The sequence below is a fragment of the Macaca thibetana genome, chromosome 7 (genome assembly GCF_024542745.1).
Source record: "Macaca thibetana thibetana isolate TM-01 chromosome 7, ASM2454274v1, whole genome shotgun sequence".
NCBI classification, from domain to species: Eukaryota; Metazoa; Chordata; class Mammalia; order Primates; family Cercopithecidae; genus Macaca; species Macaca thibetana.
In genome coordinates, this window is record NC_065584.1 from 11,466,731 (window position 1) to 11,489,809 (window position 23,079).

The 23,079-nt window shown below is 47.1% G+C and overlaps 1 protein-coding gene and 1 long non-coding RNA gene across 17 annotated transcripts in view; both read right to left on the reverse strand.

Annotated features, from left to right (window-relative positions):
- Positions 1-1,064: 1,064 nt before the first annotated feature.
- The window catches only part of LOC126959717 (uncharacterized), a 459,264-nt gene continuing 437,249 nt past the window's right edge, over positions 1,065-23,079 (reverse strand). For all 13 annotated transcript variants that reach the window (XR_007727615.1, XR_007727614.1, XR_007727613.1 and 10 more), the window contains exon 2: positions 1,065-4,537. This is a non-coding gene — a long non-coding RNA (uncharacterized LOC126959717). The remainder of the gene's footprint in view (positions 4,538-23,079) is intronic.
- C7H14orf132 (chromosome 7 C14orf132 homolog) overlaps positions 1,065-23,079 on the reverse strand; it is a 48,435-nt gene continuing 26,420 nt past the window's right edge. For 3 of the 4 annotated variants that reach the window (XM_050799210.1, XM_050799214.1, XM_050799213.1), the window contains one exon: positions 7,801-8,389. In XM_050799210.1, the coding sequence (XP_050655167.1) occupies positions 8,165-8,383 (219 nt within the window). In that variant the 5' untranslated portion in view covers positions 8,384-8,389 and the 3' untranslated portion in view covers positions 7,801-8,164. Of the gene's footprint in view, positions 1,343-7,800; positions 8,390-23,079 lie in introns of those variants that run through there. The other variant, XM_050799209.1, reaches the window with a different exon arrangement.

Genomic DNA, 23,079 nt, shown 5'->3' on the forward strand with positions numbered 1-23,079 from the left:
TTCAAGGCCCCTTCCCGCTGGCTGTATCCCTTCATCCTCAGCAGCCTCAGCTCCACTGCTGCCTTGACCTTCATCCAGCCTGGCCTTCTAGCCCGACCCCCATGCACCCTCTGCTGTGCACCTGCTTCTGCAGATTCCATGCCAAGTTAAGTCTTGCCTCCTCTAGGCAGCCCTCAGTGATCTCTTTAGTTGCTGCCTACAAAGTCCATGCACCTCTTGACATTATGGAACACCTTCTTGCTCTAATCCCTCCCTTGACTCAGTTATCTGTTGGGCTGTTGGCAGGCTGGGAATGGCCAGGCTGTAGTCTCTCCTCATCCAGCAGGCTAGCCTTGCTTGCATTCTCAGGGTTCCAAAGCCAGAACCAAAAAGAAGCTTCTTAAGGCCTAAGCCCAGGACTGACCCAGAATCAGGTTTCAGTCCTGGTTCACCAGTTACATGGCCTTGGGCAAGAAACCTCTGCATGCCTCAGACTCCTCATTTGTAAAATGAGGATTAAGCGAGTTAACATGTGTGGAAAGAGCTCAGAGCTACACCAAACATCTCATAAGTGCTATACAAATGTTTGTTACTGTCAGTGAACTAATAAAGAAAATGATATGGTCCATGTTCCTCGTAGTGTTGAAATGTACTGGGCTGGTCATTCAGGTATCATTCACTCATTCACAGAATAGCGGGTGTTTGCTAGGAGCCAGGCACTATGCTGGGTGGTGGGGATAACGTGTTGAATAAGATAAACTTTGCTCTTAGATGACTCAGATAGTTGGGAAAATTGAATGTAGCTTTGCGATTCGATTTGCTACAGGTGTGATGATGGAGTGGGATCAGGAGGGGATAGGGAACAGGGGACCTGTCCTGCCCCAGTGGGGCAGGAAAAGCATCAGAATGAAGGTGACACTGGGGCTGAACCTTTTAAAGCTGAGTAGATTGTCTACTTTATATAAAGCACAGATGAGAACCAGACACAGAGGTGTTCATGTTTTCTTCTTTTCTCTCTTCAATGATCATAATAGAAAACGACAACAGCAACAATGCTAACAAAGTGAGAAGATTTCACAGATACATTTTTACATCTTTTAAGGTTAGATATTTTTAATCAAAAGAGCACATCGAAATCCTACATTAAGAAAGAGTCTTCACTGTAGAAAAGTGAGTGATCGCATGGTGAAACCAGGTGCTTGGGTAGCAAAGGTCCAAGAATAGTTAAAATACCTTTTATGAAGTCAATTGCTTACATTTACAAGTTGATCATGAAAACATCAGTAAGACACAGAAACATTTCCGATGCTCTCGGCACGAAGAACTGGTATCCGGAGAGCAGCAAGTTACAATAATAAGGTTTCTGCAAAAGATTAAATAGTATAAAGAATATTAGTATGCCTTCAACTGGCGGAAATAGGACTGAGCACGTGGAAAAAGGTCAGAAATAAGATGCAGATTTGCTCAAAGGTTGCTACCCAGCACTCCCACGCCCATCCCATTCCTAAGCTCTTCCCCAAGCATGCGCCTCAGAGGCACTGGTGAGGGGCCAGGTCCCTGGAGATCCCAGAGACACAAAGTTAGGGGTGGGGAAAAATCCAGCCCCACACTCCCATCCACTTTGTAGGGTTTTCTGCCTTCAGTCTGGGGGTCCCCACAAATGCCCAAGATGGTGGAAACAGTCACATGGATTTCTAAGAGACCCATATGACATGCTGGGAGTTCCAGATCACTGTCCTCCGCTGGCATTATTTGAACTCATGGCAGTGACCATGATCACTGCTGCTGCTCAGAAGAGCTTTGATTTATTCAATGACTCACAAATGGGGAAAAGTGGAAAGCACGCATCGTTTTGGAATCAGAGATAGGATGGTCCAGGGCAGGGTTCCCTGACCTCGGCACTGTTGGCATTTTGGGGCTGGGTAATTCTTATTTGTGGGGGGCTGCCCTGTGCATTGTAGGATGTTCGGTGGCATCCCTGCCCTCCACCCATGAGATGCCAGCAGCAGTCCCCACCAAGCTGTGAGAATCAAAAAGGTCTCCAGACATTGCTGATGGCCCCTAGCCCTTCCTTGAGAACGACCGGCCTCATGAAAGTCACCACTAAGTCTCCTAGTGAAAACTCGATAGTTAGGTGTCCTGGGCTCAAGACCCCTGTCTTCTGAGAAGCTCCACCTGGCAACACTCCCAAGCCTCTCAGAGACTCAGTTTCCTCAGGTTAAAAGGTTGGAAGCTCCCTTCTGCCAGCGTATAGAGCCCTTGTCAGGACCATCTGCACTGTTGGGACAATGCTTCGAACGGCAAACGCGGTAAGGGTGTGGTTCTTTAAGAAACTGGCAGAAAGCAAGCCAGTGAGACAGATACAGGGGACACAGGGGTGTTGCTCAGCCACATGGACGGGGCTCGGTGTGGAGTGGGCTCTGGTTCTCCCAATAACCAAGGCCTGCAAATTCCCTGCAAATATGCTGTGCACAACTGTCAGGATTTATTTCCAAGGCAGAATGGGGCTCAAATCTCCTCTTGGGGAGGCAGGAAACCAGCTTGAAAAAGGATCCAGGAGCAGATGACGACCTTACCAGATGTCTGGATGGAGCCATCTGGGCAGGGGTGAGGCGGCCGCCACAGTCAGAAGACCAGCATCCGGAACCCCCCGGGGACCGCACCGCCTGTGCAGCCTCTCCAAGGACCAATGGCCACGTCATTCTCTGCTTTTATTTTCTATCTTGATAATAAACGCATGGCTTCTACAGTGACTCAGAACACACCACACACTTTTATTTCAAAATTTATGGAGTCAATTTTGTGTACTTTTTGGCTCTTCCATTCTGCTTCTGGCAGTAACTGTTTTCTCGCTCCAGGGAGTCTTTTATCGTCTTCAGTCATGATGGGTTGCATTGCTTTGTCCTTTGTCACTTTCCCTCCTCCTCAAAAAGAAACCCAGTAAATGCTCAAGGTCTGATCTCAGAAGGACGCACTGGGAATGTGTGGATGCTGTGATAATTCTGGTTATCCAGATTTTTCAGAGAGGTCCCTTTTCCTGTTTGGAAGTTGTGGACTCTGTCCCTCTGGGTTCTCAGCACTCAGTTCAACCACCGTCTCCTCCATCCCTCTCAGGGAGTGACCATGGTCAGGGGCCTGTGGAATGGGCCAGGGTGGGAGGGGCTGGGGCAGGTGAACATAGAACATTCAGGCTCTGACTGTTCCCTTTGGCTCCCTGAGCAGAGCTCCCTGGGCCTCCCTGTCACAGCAGCTCAGCCCAACCCTGGGACTTGCTCAGGGACAATCACTGGGCATCTGCCAGGATGAAGCAAAGGGGGCCGGTGGCAGCTGCAGTGAGTACAAGCCACCTCGGGGCTCGGGCAGGCAATCCTGGGCAAGCCCTTTGCTTCCCACTGAATGCACAACATGCTGGACCACGGACCCCTGGGCCAGGCGCCCAGACTCTTGTCAGCTCTCCACTAATTCTCCATGTGGCCTCAGCTGCTCTCCCCCCAAAATTAAAGGTCTCAATTAGATGCTCTGTAAAGCCTCTTATCACTGCGAGGTTCTGAAACTGATAAATCCATGTGCACTGCTGCCTGCCCCTTTCCTGGACTTACACTTGAACATGGCAATCTGGCTACAAGCTCTTCAGGACCAAACCTCAACCCCAGTCTCCGAGGCCCCATATCCAGAGATGGTCCATCCCAGGGGGATCACCCTGGTGGGCACGGATGCAGGTGCCTCTAGAGCTGACAGAACTGGGTCTGAATCACAGCTCCTTAGCTGTGAGCAATCGGCTCTGGCCTCAGTTTTCTCCACAGAAAAATGCGACAGTAATTAATGTGCATCTCTCTGCATCTTCATTCCTGCCCCCAGGGGCAATTTGAAAAGTAAATGAAACACAAATAGAGCAACAAAAAGATATGCAAAACTGACATCAGCAAGAATAATAACTGGTAATAATATTACTGCTAATAACAAAGGCAGATCATGCTTCTGAAGAAGGAAAGTGCCATTTGTCTTGCAGGGATCAGGCAGCAGCGCTGACAACAGACAGACTCCACCGAGCCTCTTCAGTCTCCAGGGACCCACTCCAGGATATGCCAGAGTGCTCTGGCCGGCCTCCAAGCCTTCCAGCTGAACCGGGGCTGGAAAAGCGTCTGCCGCCTTTCCAGCGAAGTGCTGCTGCCCCTCCTCCCAGCCTTTCTCCCTCAGATCCTGGGGGATCTGAAAGGAGAGAGAATCATTTCTCTCTTGGGGGTAGAGTGGAGCAGGGAGTCTTATTTGCTTCTTGACCTTGACTTCATGGGAAAGGGGAAGGACAGCATTGTCTCGGAGTAGGAAGAGCTGCGCCATCATCCTGCCTGCCTGGGTCCCTGGAGGCACAAGTCCTCTTAAGACAGGCCTGGCTACAGTGGTGTCTGGCCACTTCTCAAAGACTTCCAGTGGTGGCCGCTCACAACCTCACAAAGCAGCAAGTTGCTCTTTTTTTTTTTTTTTTTTTTTGAGACAGAGTCTCGTTCTGTTGCCCAGACTGGAGTGCAGTGGCACGATCTCAGCTCACTGCAGCCTCTGCCTCCTGGTTCAAACAATTCTCCCGTCTCAGCCTCCTGAGTAACTGGGATTACAGGCATATGCCACCATGTCTGGTTAATTTTTGTATTTTTTTTTTTTTTTTTGTAGAGACGGGGTTTCACCATGTTGGCCAGGCTGATCTTGAACTCCTGTCCCTGCCCGCCTCGGCCTCCCAAAGTGTTGGGATTACAGGCATGAGCCACTGTGCCCAGCCTAAGTTGCTCTTTTGAATCACCTAATTGCTTGTAGAGGAGCAATGGAGGGGCACACAGAAGGGCAAGCACAGAGAACATTCCAGAAAATGCAGGACACTTTCTCTGAGGCACAGCTATTTAACAGGCAACCCCATCAAGGGAGAAGCCAGTACAGAGGTCCCAGCTAGAGACTGAACAAGGGGTGATCCCTCTCCCCTGTCACCTTGCAGAACAAGATGGTCCCAGGACTCTGACTCTGCACTCCTGGCTGCTGTGAGCCTCTTTCTATGTGTGGGTGCTTCTGTTGGGGTCCTGGGTGTTGGCCAGGGAGGGTCCCCTTTCTGCCTGCATCCCAAGAAAACCAGTCTCTGGGAACTTCACCGGAGACTTCCAAGGAGACCTGAGCTCAAAGAAGCGGGCATGCCTTCGGGACCGGTACCCCTGAAATCTGGGCAGAGAGAGAGCATTGGGCAGGAGGTTGAGCATATTCCACTCTGAGGGCGGTCAGGGACCTGTGGAAGCCAGAGCTGGCCCAGGCCACACCATGGCGGGCATCTTGAGAAGCAGCCTCTGCAGATTCAGGGCCTGGTGTAAATGTGCCCTGGAGGTGTCATCCAGTCACAGAAGGCAGTACTGTGTGGCAGAAAGAGCCTGGCTTTAGAGCCCAACTTCCCAGGTTCAAATCCTAGCTTGTCACTTTCGTGCTGTGTGACCTCAGGAAGGCGACTTCATTCCTCTGAGCCTCTGGTTCCTATCTGTGCACTGGGGCGATGATGCTGTGTGGTGATTGTAAGGAGTTAGTGTGCATGCAAGTCTAGCGGCACCTGGACACATAATTCAAGCAGTGAGGACCGGCATCTTTCTCCCCTTTCCGAACTGCTAAGACGGACCCCCGCTGAGGCAGGAGGGAGAGTGCAGCTCGCTCTGGCCGGAAATCCATCCTTTGCTCCTTAATCAGACACTAACGGGCGCATCTATCTTCATTGTTGTTTGAGAGATGGTGGTAAACAAAGTTGATAAAGAAACCATAGGAGACCAAGATGGAGCAACCCCAAGGAAGTCACTGTAATCTGCAATGCAGAGTGGTCGAGGTCTCCAATGCCCTGGACCATCTACCACTCTGATACTGAAAAGCGAGAGAAGCTTGAAAACTGAATTTAACTGACATTTATGTTAAGGGCTTGGAGGCTGAGGGGCCTCCATAGGGAAAACTCCTGCAGCCGGAAGCGCCCAGTTCCTGGGATGCTGGAGTCCTCTTCAGGGCTAGAAGCCATCCTTTTCTCCTGCCATTGCCTTCTCCTCCCGTTGCCGCAGCAAACACAGAACCTCCTCTCTCGACTGCCATCTCCACGGGCCATTTGGAAGCCAGGCAGCTGCCTCCTGCATCTTTACAGGGGTCAGGCCCTCCTGGGGATGTGGGGCCAGAAGGGAAGATCTGAGCATGTGAGGCAGAGTGACTCCATGAGGACATCACGCAACCCCGCCTTGGCTCTGGGCTTCTCGCCTTGGGTTTTCTCATGGAGACATCCATCTGTTAAAGATCTTGCTTATGGAGCAGACCTGGGGTTTGATGGAGAGAGACTTGCTGGAGACACAGCCACCCACGCACGCCGTGGCTAACTCCCCAGCCCAGCCTCCACCCTGTCAGTGATTCCAGGAATTCCAGGCAGGTGGTCTGTGTCCCTTCTCCCTTAATGCCAAAGTCAGGTTCTTTGCACTCGTGACCTCCCCTTAAGCTGACGCACTGGCAGATGATAAACGGCGGCAGTGACGGATGTGATCAGTAGGAACTGGCAGCCATGAGCAGGCACTGTCTGGAGCCAAGCTAGGAATCCTATTACCATGGCGGCTTCCAGGGAAGAATGCTGCTTCTGGACACCTAAGACGTCCCTTTGCCTGTCGTCAAGAACGCTCATTTCTCCTGAGACCAGAGTGAAAAGTCCAGCTTTCTTGTAATTGTCCCTAAACCTACACGCGAGCTTCCTAACCAGCTTTTAAAGTTTCTCTACCACAGAGGGTGTTATTGACACAATTTTTCTCTTTTTTTTTTTTTTTTTTTTTTTGCAGTGTACAAAGTGAGGAGAAAGCCTCTCTGGGCCTAGAGGTGAGTGAGCCCCCTTCTGGGACCTTTCTCACTCTATCTGCACAGGGAGGCTGCCTTGGGAAGGTGTGGGGCTGGGGGTCGGTCCTGTGCAATAAGATTTCCTAAGGAAGAAAGAAAAGTGTGCCCTTCTTTCTGGTTTTTACTTGGAAGCTTCCTTGTTTGCCAGGACCCCAGATGCTGATTTTTGAGAATTTAAGGAAGTGGCTTGGGCAGAAGCACTTTCACGCTGCAGGAGAATGCATGGTATCCACACTGAGTGTAAAGGACGGGTGACTGAGCAGCCTGCCAATCTTGCATCCACCTTCAAGATGCCTGGACATTCTCCCCAGGGCAGCTTCTCAGCAACCTCCTCAGGGAAGTGCTTAGTTGGGGCAGAGAGAGCAGTGAGCTGAGCAGTGAGAGAGAGCAGTGAGCTGAAACAGAGAGGACACATCTTCCTGTCCCGACTCCTCCACGAACGTGCCTGGTGACCACAGGCAAATCACCCCCCTCTCTGACCCATGCATTGAATAATTCAGTGGACATGAATCTTGTTCATCTTTAAAATTCCACGATTCCTCAGAGAAGAAAGAGTGTCCTCACGTGGGTGGCCTGAAGAGTCCACTGCCTGGCAGATCTAGCTGTTAAAGACATCCTCTCCCATCCTCTCCCCTCCTCTTCTTAAAAAGAAGAGAAAGTCCAGCCAGGAGATAAAAACCACTAACAACACTCCCAGAAACCCCACCCTATGACCAGTAACCTCCCATCCCTGGGTCTCCGGATGCACTTGGGTCTTGGAAGGGACCGGGTGTCTCGTGACAAAGGTGCCATTTCAAAGTCAAATTAGGAACATCCAATGGCCCTACTAGGTGGCCAAGGGACTGAATGTTAAACCAGAATTGGGTCGGGAACACTGAAGTCCTGAGGGTCGCTCCTGCCCCAGCACCCCACACCCTAGGTTCGATAAGTTTGCATAAAAACAAGACACACGAGTGATTATTTACCACCAGCAAGCGACCATCAAACCGTGCCTATGTTTTAAACCTAACTAGCTGTTCCATCTAGTCTCCTGTTCCTGGAATGTAGTTTCAAGGATCCCCAACCTGCCCTCTGAAGGCCTTGCCCCATCATGCCTCTAGGGGTGGGAGGCTCATACTTCCATGTCTTCTGACTCAGCTTGACCACAACGTGGGATATTTGAAATCAGGGCTGTTGGGGGGAAATTCCAGAAGGATGGCTGCTGCCTCTGGTCAAAACTCCTGGTTCTAGAACATGAGAGCAGCCAAAGGCCAACAGCAAGTCAGAGCTACGTGCCAAGCCTCACCCCATGGTGGTGGAGGGTGCGCCGTCCTCAGAAGGTGAAGGCGTACACCACACCCACCACCACGATGTTCCCCAGCGTGGCTATGATGGCAATCCATAGCAAGACGGCGTCGTTGGAGGACCGAGGAGGATCTTCCGGCTGGCCCTGGCCGTTGGCAGCTGCGTGGACATTGGCAGAGGAGTTAAACAGGGAGTACTCGGTGCTGAAGTCCTCGTTGGGCGAGTCCATGAAAGCTCCTCCCATCATGGGCAGCTGCAAAGAAGGAGAGAGAGAGACAATTATCCAGGGCCATGGGAGCTTGGGTAGATGTGCCCTCCGAAAGGGAAGTGGCCTGGCCAAACAGCCCCACATGAAGCTACAACTTCTACTGCACCTGCAAAACAGGGCTTTGCTTTCATGGTTTTATAATTGATGGTGCATATGGTAATCTATAAAAAATTAGTGTTCACAGCAGCCTGTTGAGGCAGACGTTGTCATGCCCACGCTACTATGAAAGCATCAAGGAACTCACCCAACAGCTAGCTGGTGACTCACTAGGACTCACAGCAACCCCTCCAGCCATTCCCCTCCCCCAATGCCAGGCTCCTCCATGACAATATGGGTTGTAAAATACCTTCATTCCTCTTCTAATTTTAAAAATAATATATGCTTAGCATAGAACACTAAGAAAACACAAAACAGGATAAAAAAACGAGAATCATGATCCCACCACATGATCACTGCTAACATTTTGATGGTTTTTATTTCCAATCTTTTTTCCTCTGTGTGTGTGTGTATGTGTGTGTGTGTGTATGTGAGAGAGAGAGAGAGAGGGTGAGCGAAAACACATTTAAATGTGTTTTTTAATCCATGTTTCAAAATGACCATCAAAATTCCATTTTAACAGTTGTGTATTATTCTATCACGAACATAAGCCAAAATGTAACCACTGCCCTAGAGTTGGAGATTTAGCAATTTCCACTTTTCCTATGAAAAATAATACACTGATCAACATCCTTGTACATCCTTTAGCATGTACATGCATCCTTGTACACACATTGTTATTTATTAGGGCAGACTCCCAGACACACAATTTCTGAGTCGATGAGTATGAACACTGTATACCTTCTGGTGGATAGGAACAAATACCCCAGAAGAGTGACCCTAATTCCCACCGCCTGCGCCGCACACCACTGCACACGGGACGCCAGAATGTTTGTATTCATGGATCAGAACTTCCCATCTCTGTTTTTAAAGGTTCTCTGCTGCTCAGACTTCAGGTGGGAGGTGAGGTGCTCCAAGGGAGGGGGTGATCCTGGACACAGCAGTGAAGAGGAGGCCCCTCCCTGCCCCAGCCCAGGAGGCCCACATCCAGGCTTCCCAGGCCCTCTCCAGAGGCAGAATGTGCATCTGCATTCCCGGGCTGGCACTGACACCTATTTGGCCCATAATCAATGTTTCTTTTGAAGGGAACCTGAGTGAATGAACACGACACAGTGATGCCTGCGTTGGATGCACAGTTACCAAGCACTGCATGAGACAGTATTCTGCGTGGAGCTCCTGCTATGGTCAGGGGCTGTGCTAGAGATATTAAAATATTCTCAATCATTCAACCATCCTGGCGGAGGCTACTACTGCAACCCCATTTTACAGATGGATAAGCAGAGGTCGAGGACATAGCACTAATCTGTGGTGGTGTCAGGGCTGAGCGCCAGGAGTGTCCGACTATGAGCCCAGGCACTCTCTGCTCCGCATGCAGCCCCATGGGCTTCAGGGTCAGGCTCCTGGAACATGAGAGGCACACGGGTGCCTGGGCAGCTGCAGCTCAGAAGCTCTCTGGCCTGCCTTGAGTCTCAGTGGCCTCTTCTTAAAGGATGACCATTACCAGGTCACCAGGTGGCCCTTGAGCGTCTGCTTCTGATGGGCTCCTGCCAGGAGGCACTCGGCACCTATATTCCTAACATGGTGCTGTCCTTGAGGGGATGGAGCAAGGCAGTTGTTGACCTTGACAGTGCAGTGACTAGAAGGGACTGTTATGGGGCTCAGGGCAGGCCAGGCGCAATTTCCGAGTGGGGGCTGCAGGTTACCATGCTGTGTTCACCCCTCGAGGGGTACATTTTTATATAAGTACTTCTTATATGTATAACATATTCTATTAATATATTTAAATTAAATATGATGACCAATGCAGACAAGAATATTACAATAGTTTTTTTAGGCTAAAAATACAATTTTAAGTGGAAATAAAAGAATTGCAGGTCAGATGGGGTGCGGGTGAATCAGACACATGCCAGCCTAATGGGCGGCTTCCCCTTCCCCAGGTGACATCATCAGTGCCTTTGCCCAGCCTGTCCACAACAGAAGGCCTCCCAGGCTAAGGTAAAGTCACCAACATTTGCTGGTGGCCTCTTGGAAAGCAGGCTCAGTGTGGGAAGCTGTGCTTTCTTCCTCTTGGGTGTGACAAGGGGGTTTGTTCTGCCCCCACATCCCCCCATGACCCCTGCCAGATTCCCCGGAATTAACCAGAGTTCCCGTCCCTTCCCACTCATTGCTTCTTGTCTCTCCTCCCTCACCAGGCCCATGCTGCTGGGTGCTTAGACAGATGGCTCCCTGGACTCCACGCATGGGATCTGATCCACTCTTCCACCCCATGGAGCTCTCTGGGCATATGTCCCATCTCTCTCCTCTCTTTAGAGCAAATGTGAATGAGATGAGTATTTTCATCCAAATCACTGGGGAAAGAGGGAGGGAATCTGGACAGATCCTTTTGTAGGACTCCCGCCAACCGGGTCATCAGGTGGCCCTTGAGCACCTGCTTCCGATGAGCTCCTGCCAGGCGGCACACGGCACCTGTATTCCAAACACTCCTGCCAAACAGGTCAGGGTGATGCCCTCCAGCCTCTGCACCCCTCACTTCTCTGCCTCCCTGCAGGTATTTATTTAATACCTTTGCATGTCAGTTTCCTGTTGCTGCTGTGACTAATTACCACAAGCACAGTGGCTGAAAACAGCACTAATTTATCATACAGTTTCAGAGACCTCACTAGACTAAAATCGAAGCGTTGGCAGAGCTGCACTCCTTCTGGAGGCACTAGGGGACAATCTGTTTTCTCCTCTTTCCCAGCTTCTAGAGGCCGCCCACATTCCTGGGCTCATGACTGGGCTCATGGCCCCTTCCTCCATCTTCAAAGCCAGCAGTGTAGCATCTTCCAATCTCTCTCTCTCATCTTCCAATCTCTCTTTCTCATCTTCCAGCCTCACTCTTATAAGGGCCCTTGTGATGACACTGAGCTCCCCTGGCTAATCCAGGCCACTCCTACCATCTCAAAATCCTTAACTTAATCACACCTGCAAAGTCCCTTTGGCCATGAACGGTAACCCGTCCACAGGTTCTAGGGGTTAGGATGTGGACATCCTTGGTGGGGGCATCATTCTGCCGACCACACCCCGGACTTCTGTTCCAGAAAGGAGTCAGGATGGTGTGCATAACTGGATGTCCACTTCCCATTAGACAGAGAACTCTTGAAGGCAAGGATATGGTCTACTCATCACAAACTCCCTCAGCCCCATCCTTAACATACAAAAAAAGTGACAAGTAAAAGCATGCGGAATTAATGAATATGAAATCAGCAGGAGGGTTCCCCACAGGCGGTACTTCATAAACCCCAATCCTGGAGCTCCCAGACGTGGGACAGGCCTCATGGGGAGTCCCCTTTGCCCTGCACCTGTGGTGGGAGCTCAGAACTGCCAGAGAGGATGGTCAATGTTGGATGGATTCTGCTGTCTCGGAGCGTGGGAAACGAGGGTGGGTTCTGGTGTCAGAAAGGCTCGGGGTGAATCCACATACAGTGGGGCTTGGGTGAGTGACTCACCGACTTGCCTCAATTTCCCTTCTGTAAACGATGAAGAGAATGCAGTCCAACCAGCGAGATTGTTGCAAGCAGTGAATAAGATCATGTATAAGAAAGCATGGCCCCAAACAGTTACACAACAATTACCAACCAGTATTCCTTCCCTCTGTCGTCCTTGTAGGAGAGTATTACATGCATCTCTTATCCAGCTGCTTAAGCTAAAGTGAGGAAATCAGGAACACGGCATTTCTAGTCATGTGCTTTTTGTGTGATCGATAACTAGATACTCGTTTTTAGTTGTCAGCAGATGGCCGCCCGTGCCCCCACCGTATGCTGAGACAGGCGGCTGAGAGGTGCTCCAAAGCCGGTCAGCCCTGTTGCTCCATCCGTCTCAAGTTTGTTGGTTTTATTTTGTTTTGATATATTTTTCTTTGTAAAACAGGTTCTAAATGGAAAGTGCTGAGTTAGACATAAAAACAACTTCAACCATCCTGGCTAACACAGTGAAACCCCACCTCTACTAAAAATACAAAAAATTAACCAGGCGTGGTGGTGGGCGCCTGTAGTCCCAGCTACTCCGGAGGCTGAGGCAGGAGAATGGCGTAAACCCAGGAGGCGGAACTTGCAGTGAGCTGAGATCGTGCCACTGCACTCCAGCCTGACTCCAGAGCGAGACTCTGTCTCAAAAAAATAAAAATAAAAATACAAAAATAACTTCAAACAGCAGAATTCCATGACTCGAAAACAAAAAGTCAGTCTCAATTCCAACATTTGGAAGTTACGAAAATTTGATGAGGATCTGGCTTGTGGTCAGCACAAGGGGTGTTGGCTGAGGTCATCCTGGAAGCAGGTGGTGAGAGAATGTCACTCTCAAAGCCCGCCCGACCAGCTCCAGTCTACTTTTAGCCACTTTTAAAGATGGCCTTTTGGTGGCACGCCACTGCTGGAAACGAGCAGCTGGGCTTTCTCACACCAGTGGGCAGGGGTGGCCACCGGCCTTCAGAGAATGGGACTCTTGGATGAGGTTTTGACTCAGATTTGGGGGGTGTGATCCTAACCTTAAACCCTAGAAAAGCTACTGTGCAGAAGAGAGAGTGGCTTAAGGGGGCAGAACTAGAAAACTAGTCTCCTGTTGCTGAGTTAGACGCTGGCAACCAGGACAACACGAGGTGACCTGGGGGGCGATGGTGGCCTTGATTCCCTATCGGAGGAGATGTTCATGTCAAGATTAAAAACAAACAAACAACAACAACAAAAAAAATTTGTTGGCCGGGTGCGGTGACTCATGCCTGCAATCCCAGCACTTTGGGAGGCCAAGGTGGGAGGATTGCTTGAGGCTACGAGTTTAAGATCAGTCTGGCTAATGTAGTGAGACTCCATCTCTACAAAATATAAAAAAAATTAGCGGGGTGTGGTGGTGTACACTTATGGTCCCAGCTACTAGGGAGGTTGATGTGGGAGGATCACCTGAGCCCAGGACATCGTGGCTGTAGTGAGGTATGATGGCACCACTGCACTCCAGTCTGGGCACCAGCGAGACCCTGTCTCAAAAAAAGAAAAAGAAAACAGAAACACTTGTTGGCTTGTCGAAGAAAGAAGGCTGTATTTTTCTGCCTACACTTTTCAGAAGGCAGGGATCTTCCACAGTATCACAGTATCCCCAATGCCTAGACTAGAGCAGACACTCAAAAAATATTTGGTGAATGAATGAATCCTAGGACCATCAGTCAAGAATCCTGAGGGCATGATAAGATTTAGCCCCAGGGCCAACATTGCCTCCTGGTGTGATCTAGGCCCGCTTCTTAACCTCTCTGAGGCAGAGGGTTCTCAGTTAAAAACAGGGAAAATAATAAAGACAGCTCATAGAAGGGGGCTGCTGGGAGGTTCTTAACACTGGATGAAAAATGCTTTCTAGGGGAAAAAGGCAAGTCACAAAATAAATTCATTCTTGAAATAAAAAACATGCATGCATAATATTACCATGTACTATGCATGGATTTATACAAATTTTAGTAAAAGTACCAACGTGGATTGAGAAGCCAGACTTGCGATCGTGGCTGCCTCTGGGAAAGGGGAAGATGGAACAAAGGAGACCGATTTCATCTGCAGTCGTTTCTTATAAGGAAAGACAAGGCAGACATGATGAAATATTATAAATGGCCTATTCTGGTCAGTGGGTATATGAGTGTCTGCTATAGTTTGGTATTTTTGAACTTCCTAAAATTAAGAGCAGTGCTTCGAGCATTGGAGTGCACCGCGCGTGATGGTTACAATCGATCGTGGCTGTGGGATTAAGCACTCTCTGAATTCAGAAGGGTGCCCCAGGCTCGGAGTCCCTGCCCTGCAGTGTTGGGGCACCATGTGGCATGTGGTGGCTGAGTGTGATGTGGGGTGTTCCAGGTGGTCCGGGCCATTGTGGACAATGGGATGACACCCCCCAGGGGCCTCAGAGGGCCTTGCCTTCCCGACAGTCTCCATCCTGCTCCCAGAGCAGAGCTGCTCTAAGGAGTGGGGTGGCCTTTAGGTCTCCACCTGTTCCTGCTAAGGAGGTGACTGTTATATAAATCTCCCCTAAGCGCCACCTCTACAGAGAAAGGAATGGAAAATGCTTTCAGAAGGAAATCTTCAAAGCATGGTTATCAGAGGTGACCTTGGCAGGCCTTTCAGAGGACGGGTAAACACAAAACAACAGAAGTGTAATTGTGATGGCTTGTGATACGGGGGCCACCAGACCCTCCTCCCTTAGATGCAGTCTCAGTGCCCGGCTTGGCCTCGCCGGTCCTGTGGCATCCTGGCCCAGAACAGTTAGAATCTGATGCTCCTGGGCTGTGAATTTTAAAGTTAAATTTGTAGGGGGGTAAAGACAGCCATGTCCCCAGTGGGCTGTGCTGCTCCCATGCTGCTCTGGGTCTGGAGAGCCGAGATCTGGCCCTGCTCCAGCCCTGCCCTGTCTTGGAGCTTTATGTACTAGGGAGCAGCTTGGATGGGGTGATATCTAAGGTCAGAAGTCCCTGCCCAATACTAAGAAGGCTGAAATCAGTTATAGACAGGCCTAAAGTGACAGCCTGTGTGGCAAATATTGCCACACAAAGCCTTCAATAAAATTATCAAACAAAATGTAAGATGCCCAGTTAAATTTGAATTTCAAATAAACAACAACACAATTTTTAGCATAAGTATATCCCACATATTAGCATAAGTGTATCCCACATATTGCATGGCATATACTTATCCTAAATAATTATTTGTTGTTTATCTGACAATGAAATTTAGCTGTGCATCTTTTATTTGCTACATCTGACAACTCAATATGTGGCTAATCTAAAAAATAGCAGCAATTTCAGAATTTGTACAAGAGACCACGCCTTCAGTTTTGTCTCTTCAGAACACACCATCTGTGGCCCAGGCTCTCTGGAGGACCTAGCACATCAGAAAATTCCAGAGAAGCCTCCAGTTAGTGTACAAACATTATAAAGATAATTTCTCTCATCGCTAAACTCTCGCAGGCTCTCTGTGGTCTAAACATAAAGCCCGGATAGATTTGAATACCATCCATCCATCCTTTCGTCATTCATTCAACAAATACCGAAGGCCCACTGGCACCAGGAAGTGATAGACAGACATTAGGCACACCAAGGGTTACTCATGACCTCTGAAGGGCTCAACATTTTAAAAGAATATAGACTTAAACACACAGTCACAAAATAGTGTCGTGTGCACTTTCACAGAGAGAGGAAAAAGGCGATGGGATTTTGATGGGGTGAAGACATTTGGGCTAGAAAGAAGCAACACAGGCCGGGATTCTTTACAAGAGCTGCAGAATCAGGCATGAGACTGAGCTCCCGCGTGATTCCTTTTTAGCTGTATGATGAGGGCAAATGACTAACCATCCCATGCCTCAGCTTCCTTATCTGTAAAATGAAGATAAGAGCAGGAACCACCTCCTAAGGTGCTGTGGGGTGACAGAAACTCACAGCACCTGGCTGTGTGTGTTCCATGCTCGTGAGCTGTCATTGTAAGTTTCATCCTTGCCGTGTGGCCCCGTGACTTCCAAGGCAAAGAGCTGGACCTGCTGTCTCAGGCTCTCTGTAGAGTGGGGTCTCTTTTGATTTTCTCCATTTTCCACTTTTGGGTCTGGTTTACTTTATGTGGATTCCACTGGGAACGTAAGAGAAGAAATGAAAGGCGCATGGCGAGGTACACGCTGATCTCCTCATAATGTCCTCTGATGGGGAGGGCTGAAGCCCCACAGAGCAGGAGGGTCAGCAAAGGATGGAAAGGCGCCTGAGTTTTCATTGCCCACTCATGGGCTTTTACAAATCAGCAGGAACTGCTGGGAGGCTGGGCTCTGAATGGCACAGTGGCCTCCTGACCTGGGACGGGCAGGACCGCAGGACCGTGAACAGGCAGTCAGGTCCTCCTGAAGGAATGGGTGGTACCTGAAGGGGCCCCAAGGGAGATGTAAGATCCTGGTGCCAGCCCAGTCTGCCTGCTGGACTAGGCCACTTCTATTGCTGGATCTGTTCCCTGTCTCAACACAAGAACTCCTGCCTGGGATCCACGGGACCATTATGAAACTAGGAGAATATGATAAAATGCTTGCAGTGCCGGCGCAGATAGAGTAAGCCCACTGCAGATTACAACTAAGAACCCCAGGCAGGCTCCAACAAGCAACGGCGAGGCCCCTGACAAGAAAGCCGCAGCAGCTGGCTCGGGGAGGGAAAATAAACCTGGAGAAAGACAGGTGTCATGAGCTTACTGGGGTTTTTGCCTTTTTTATCTCCGAGGATTGAGCACAAAAGCTCTAGAAGAAACCCCCTCTCTCTAGACAGAAGACTGAGAAGCCAGGCTCCTGTGAGCTGGCAGTTTGAGGGAAATCCCTGATTTTTGCTTGTTTTCTTTTTTATCTCCTGGCCCTGCCTCACAAGGCAGTGTCAGTTGCTGAGCTGTGTTGCCACGGTCGCGACGGCAGCAGTGACAGTGACCTAAACACAAGAGAAAACCTTCCCACCGGCCAGAGGAACCCGGGGAAGGGCCTCATGTTCTGAAGAGTGTGGGGGGCTCCCTTGATCTCTTCCATTTTCTCTCACTGCTTTGCCTACAGGGTGCCCCGGCGGTGCAGACCGGTGTAGCAGCACAGGAGGATGCAGCGGGCAGAAACACCGGCTTTGCAGCCAGAGGTTTAGACAGAAAGGCTCCTGGGAGCTAGACAGTGTCAGGGGAACCCAGAGGGAGGAAGTTGGAGAACGGAATGCCCTAAGTTTGTTGTGTGAACCTGTACGCATTTTGGGCTCACCCCAAACTGCATGCACAAAAGAGATTCAAAAGAGCACAGTAAAGGCTCTGATAACTACGGTGCAAACCCCTGCCATGTCGAGACTAACCCTTGAGGGGTGCACTTGTAAGACACACCCAGGCGACATGCAACCACTGCTTATAGAAGGTGACAGAGAATTTTCAGACCAGACCCAACCTGCTAAAACAAAGCAATGCTCTAAAACTTTTAACAAGACATAGTATACTAGTTTGCTCTGGCTGCCATACAAAGTACTGCAGACACTGCGTGGCTTAAACAACAGAGATTTACATCCTCACAGTCCTGGAGGTTGGATGTCCAAGATCGAGGCGTAGGTAGGGCTTGTTTATTCTGAGGCCTCTCTCCTTGGCTTGCAGGTGGCCGCCTTCTCCCTGTGTCTTCCCATGGTCTTCCCTCTGTGCATGTCTGTGTCCTAATTTCCCATTCTTATAAGGACTCCAATCATACTGAACTAGGGCATACCCTAGTGACCTCATTTTAACTTTTAAAGACCCTATCTCCAAATACACTCACGTCTAAGGTATTGGGAGTTAGGGCTTCAGCATGGGAATTGCGGGGTTGGGGGAGGGGGCAACAACCCATAGCCGCCAGCATCTCACAACATAATATTCAAAACACCCAGAATCCAATCCAAATGATCACACCTCAGCACTTCTCTCTTGGTATAGGAAGAAATAGGAAATCAACAAGGACACAGAAGACCTGAATGCCACCATCAACCAACAGGATCTAACTGAAGTGTATTGAACCTTCCACCTGACAACAGAATGCACATTCTTCTCATGGGCACGTGAAATAGTCACCAGGACAGATCATATCCTGGGTCACAAAGCAAACCTTCACAAGTTTAAAGGAATCAAAATCCTATGAAATATGTCCTCTGATCATAATGGAATTAAACTAGGAGTCAATAACAGAAAGATATTGGGGAAATCTCCCAAAACTTGGAAGCTAAACCACACACTTCTAAATAATCCATGGGTCAAGAGGGAAGTCTCAAGGGAAACTCGCAAATATTCTGAACTGAATAAAAGTGAAAATACAAGTTATCAGCATGCATTGATGCAACTAAAGCAGTGCTTAGAGAAAAAATTATAGTACTAATTGTTTATATGAGAAAAGAAGAAAGGTCTCAATTCAATAATCTAAACCAATCTTGTCCAACCCACAGCCTACGGGCTGCATGCAGCCTAGGACAGAATGTGGCCCAATACAAATCCATAAACTTTCTTAAAACATTACTAGATTTTCTTGCGTTTTTTTTTTTTTTCTCATCAGCTATCACTAGTGCATCAGCTATCACTAGTGTTAGTGTATTTTATGTGTGGACCAAGGCAATTCTTCTTCCAATGTGGCCCAGAGAAGCCAAAATGTTGGACACCCCCGATCTAAACTATACCTTAAGAAATTAGGACGAGGGGAAAGTTGAATTAAACCCAAAGCATACAGAAGGCAGGCAACAATAGAGATAAGAACAAAACTCAATAAAATTGAAAACAGAAACAATAGAGAAAAATCAATGACTCTACAAACAGGTTCTTTTAAAAGATCTATAACAATGATAAATACCTCTCGCCAGGCTGAACAAGAAGGGAGAACACACAAATTATCGATATCAGAAATGGAAAAGGGATATTGCCACAGACATTACTGACAGCAAAAGGACAGACAATAAGGAATTACTGAGATGATTAAAAACAACTACATACCCATAGGTTTGACAATGTAGGTGAGATGAACCAATTCCTTAAAAAACACAAACTACCAAAACTTACTCAAGGAAAAAAGATAAACCACACAGTCCTTTTAGCTATTAAATAAATTAAAATTTTAGTTTAAAATCTCCTGGGAAAAATCATCAAATGATTTTATTGAATAATTTACCAAAAATATGAAGAAGAAAAATACCAGTTGTAGACATTCTGTTCCAAAAAATAAGAGGAGGGAACATTTACCAACTCATTTTATGGAACACTTCCCAAATCGTCTTAATGAGGCAGCATTACTCTGCTAACAAAATCAAAGACATTACAAAAGCAGAAAACTGTGGATCAATATCTCAATTGAACACAGACAAAAAGCAGTCGACGAGATATTGGCAAATTAAATCCAGCAATATATAAACGAGATAATGCAAAGCATTCAAATATTCAGCATTCAAAAAAGATCAATCCATATAATTTATGCCACACTGACAGAACTACGAAGAAACAAAACGGTCATATCAGTAGATGCAGAAAAAACATTTGACAAAAGTAAACATCCACTCATGATTTAAAACCCTTAGTAAAATAGAAATAGAAGGGAACTTCCTGGATCTGACAAAGAACATCTAGAAAACAAAACCAAACAACCTATAGCTAACATCATAGCTAATGGTGAAAGAGTGAAAGCTTCCCTCTACGATCTAGGGAATACGAGAGGATGTCTACCCTCACCACTCCCATTCAAAATCACACGGAAAGTTTTTGCTAGTACAATAAAGCAAGAAAAAGAAATAAAAGTCATATATACATAGATGCCTTATATATAAAGAAGACATAAAACTGTCTCTAATTGCAGAAGACATGATTGTCTATACAGAAAATCTCAAGGAATTTCCAAAACATCATATAACTAATAACTGAATTTTGAAAGGTCATAGAACACAAGGTCAATATTAAAAGATCAATTGTATTTCCACACTCAAGCAACAAACAATATGAACTTTAGCCAAAAAGCACTATTTACAACAACACCAAAAAATAAAATATTTAGCCTAGATCTAACAAATACGTGCAGGATCCGAATGCTTCATGAAAGCAGCATACTGATGAAACAGCAAAGAAGATCTAAATAAATGGAGAGAAATACTATGGTCATGAAATCAAAGACTCCATATTGTTAAGATGTGAATTCTCCTCAAATTGATGTAGAACCTCAATGCCATCCCAATGAAGATCCCAGCAGGAATGTTTGTTGATGCCAACAAGCTGATTCAAACATTTATTTGCAAAGGCAAAGGACTAAGCATAATCCAAACAATTTTGAGAAAGAAAACAAATTTGGTGAGCTCATGCTACCGTATTTCAAGACTTATAATAAAGCTACAGTTATCAAGACAGTGTAGTGTTAGCAAAAGGATGGATACATACATTAAATAGAAGCTCCAGAAATGAGATGCACATAATATGGCCAATTAATTTTTGAAAAAATTGCAAAGGCAATTCAATGGAAAAAGGATAGTCTTTTCAACAAATGATACTGGAACAAGTGGACATCAATATGCAACAATATATAGAGAGATAGATATGTGAACTTGGAACCCAATCTTGTACACAAAAATTACAAAACAGCTGCAGCAATAAACAAAACTCATGCCTCATACCAAAAACTCAAAATGAATCTTAGACCTAAATGAAATCATAAAACTATAACACCTTTAGGAAAATAAGTAAGAGAAAAATGCCTGTAACCTTGTGTTAGGCAGAGTTATTAGCTCCAACATCAAAAGCATAATCCATACAAGAAAACACTGCAAACTGGATCTTATTAAAATTATAAAAGTTTTCTCCATGAAAAACACCATCAAGAGAATGAAAAGACAAGCCACAGGCTGGAAGAAAATATTTACAAATCATCTATCTGACAAAAAAAACCTTGTAAGTAGAATATATAAAGAACACTGAAACCAGTGTCCCCACATGTGTCCATGTGTTTTCATCGTTCAGCTCCCACTTATAAGTGAGAACATTCAGTGCCTGGTTTTCTGTTTCTGTGTTAGTTTGCTGAGGATAACAGCTTCCAGCTCCAACCTTGTTCCTGCAAAGGACACGATCTCATTCCTTTTTATGCCTGTGTAGTATTCCATGGCATATATGTACCACATTTTCTTTGTCTAGTCTATCATCAATGGGCATTTGGATTGATTGCATGTCTTTGCTATTGTGAATAGTGCTGCAATGAACATATGCATGCATGTATCTTTACAATAGCATAATTTATTATATATTCCTTTGGGTATAGCCCCAACAATGGGATTGCTGGGTTGAATGGTATTTCTGCTTCTAGATCTTTGAGGAAGTGCCACACTGTCTTCCACAATGGTTGAGCTAATTTACACTCCCACCAACAGTATAAAAACATTATTTTTCTTTACAAACTTCCCAGCATCTGTTGTTTCTTGACTTTTTAATAATCACCGTTCTGACTGGTGTGAGATGGTATCTCATTGTGGTTTTTATTTGCATTTCTCTAATGATCAGTGATGTTGAATTTTTTTTCATAGGTTTCTTGGCCACATGAATGTCTTCTTTTGAGAAGTACCTGTTCATGTCCTTTGCCCACTTTTTAATGGGGTTGGAAAACAACCCACTTTTAAAAATAGGTAAAAGATCTGAACAGCTAAATAGGAAATATATCCCTGAACAAGAGATACATACACAGAGGGCAAATAAACACTTGAAAAGGTGCTCATCATCATTAATTAGGGAAATGTAAATTAAAACTACCATGAGATAACACTACACATCTACCACAATGGCTAAACTTAAAAAAAAAAACCAAAAAACCCTCGTGTTACTAATTTCTGATGAGAAAGTAGGGCAACCGGAACTCTTGTACCTTGCTATGGGAAGCAATTATGCAGCCATTTAAAGAAAACAGTTAAGCCAGTTCTTACAAAGTTAAACATATGTTTATCATATGACCCAGAAATCCCACTTCTACGTATTTACCCAAGAGGAATAAAAACTGATGTTCACCAAAAACCTGTGTGCAAATGTTTACAATAGCTTTATTCATAACTGCCCCACACTGGAAACAATGCAAGTGTCTTTCAACTGGTAAATGGGTGAACTGTCTACATTCACCCAATAGAATTCCACTCGACAATAAAAATGAAGAAGTTATTGATGTCCACAATGACATGGGTGAATCTCAAATGCATTAGGTTACCTGAATGAAGCTATATGGGAAAAGCCATTTAGATGGTATCCTGGATGATGCAAAAAACAATGGGGTGGACAACAGCAGAGACAAGGGTGTGTGCAGTAGGGGGTGGTTGGCTGCAAGAGACAGCAGGAGGAGATATTTTGGGGCGATAGAAAGTTCTAAATTTTGATTGTGGTCATGGTCACAGGGTTCTGTGCATCTGTTACCAGTTAGAGAACCATATCATCCCCTCCACCAAAACAATCTTCTGGTATGCATATTAGCAAGTAAATCAAAAGCACACCTGGGAAGGAGACTGCGGCATTTGCTCTTAGCCAGGCGCTGTGGCAAGCCCAGCGTTCGCCATTCCATGCAGTCCTCAGGGCCCCTGGGAGGTGGTGGTGGCCTTCCAACTGCACAGTCTCTCAGCTGAGGCCCCAGCGCCCAGGGTCAGGCTGGACCCCAAACCACATCTGCCTCCATGTCCCAAGCTCTTTCTACAGCGCCAAGATTTTACTGCATGTATGACAAAGGTGCTTGGCAAATCGAGACTCAGTGGACCTCGGCCCGCAGCCGAGATCACTGTGGCGTTTCGACAGGCCTGCAGAGGGCCTGCAGAACATGTGACAGCTTTCCTGAGGAAGTGCTCAGAAGGAAGTCTCCAGCAGCGTGGCACGGCTCCCCAGGTCCCAGGCCTTTCCATTCACATCTCCCACCTTAACCCTGATGTCCATTCCGACCTGGGGGCTCTCTTGAGCCCTGCATGATCAGTGTGGAGTCTGAGTCAGAGGCAACTGCAAAGAGAGCTTCTCCCTTCACACCAGGTCTCCCTTCACCTCTCTGTGAGGCCACATTCACATGGCTCTCCCAGGCATGCCCTGGAG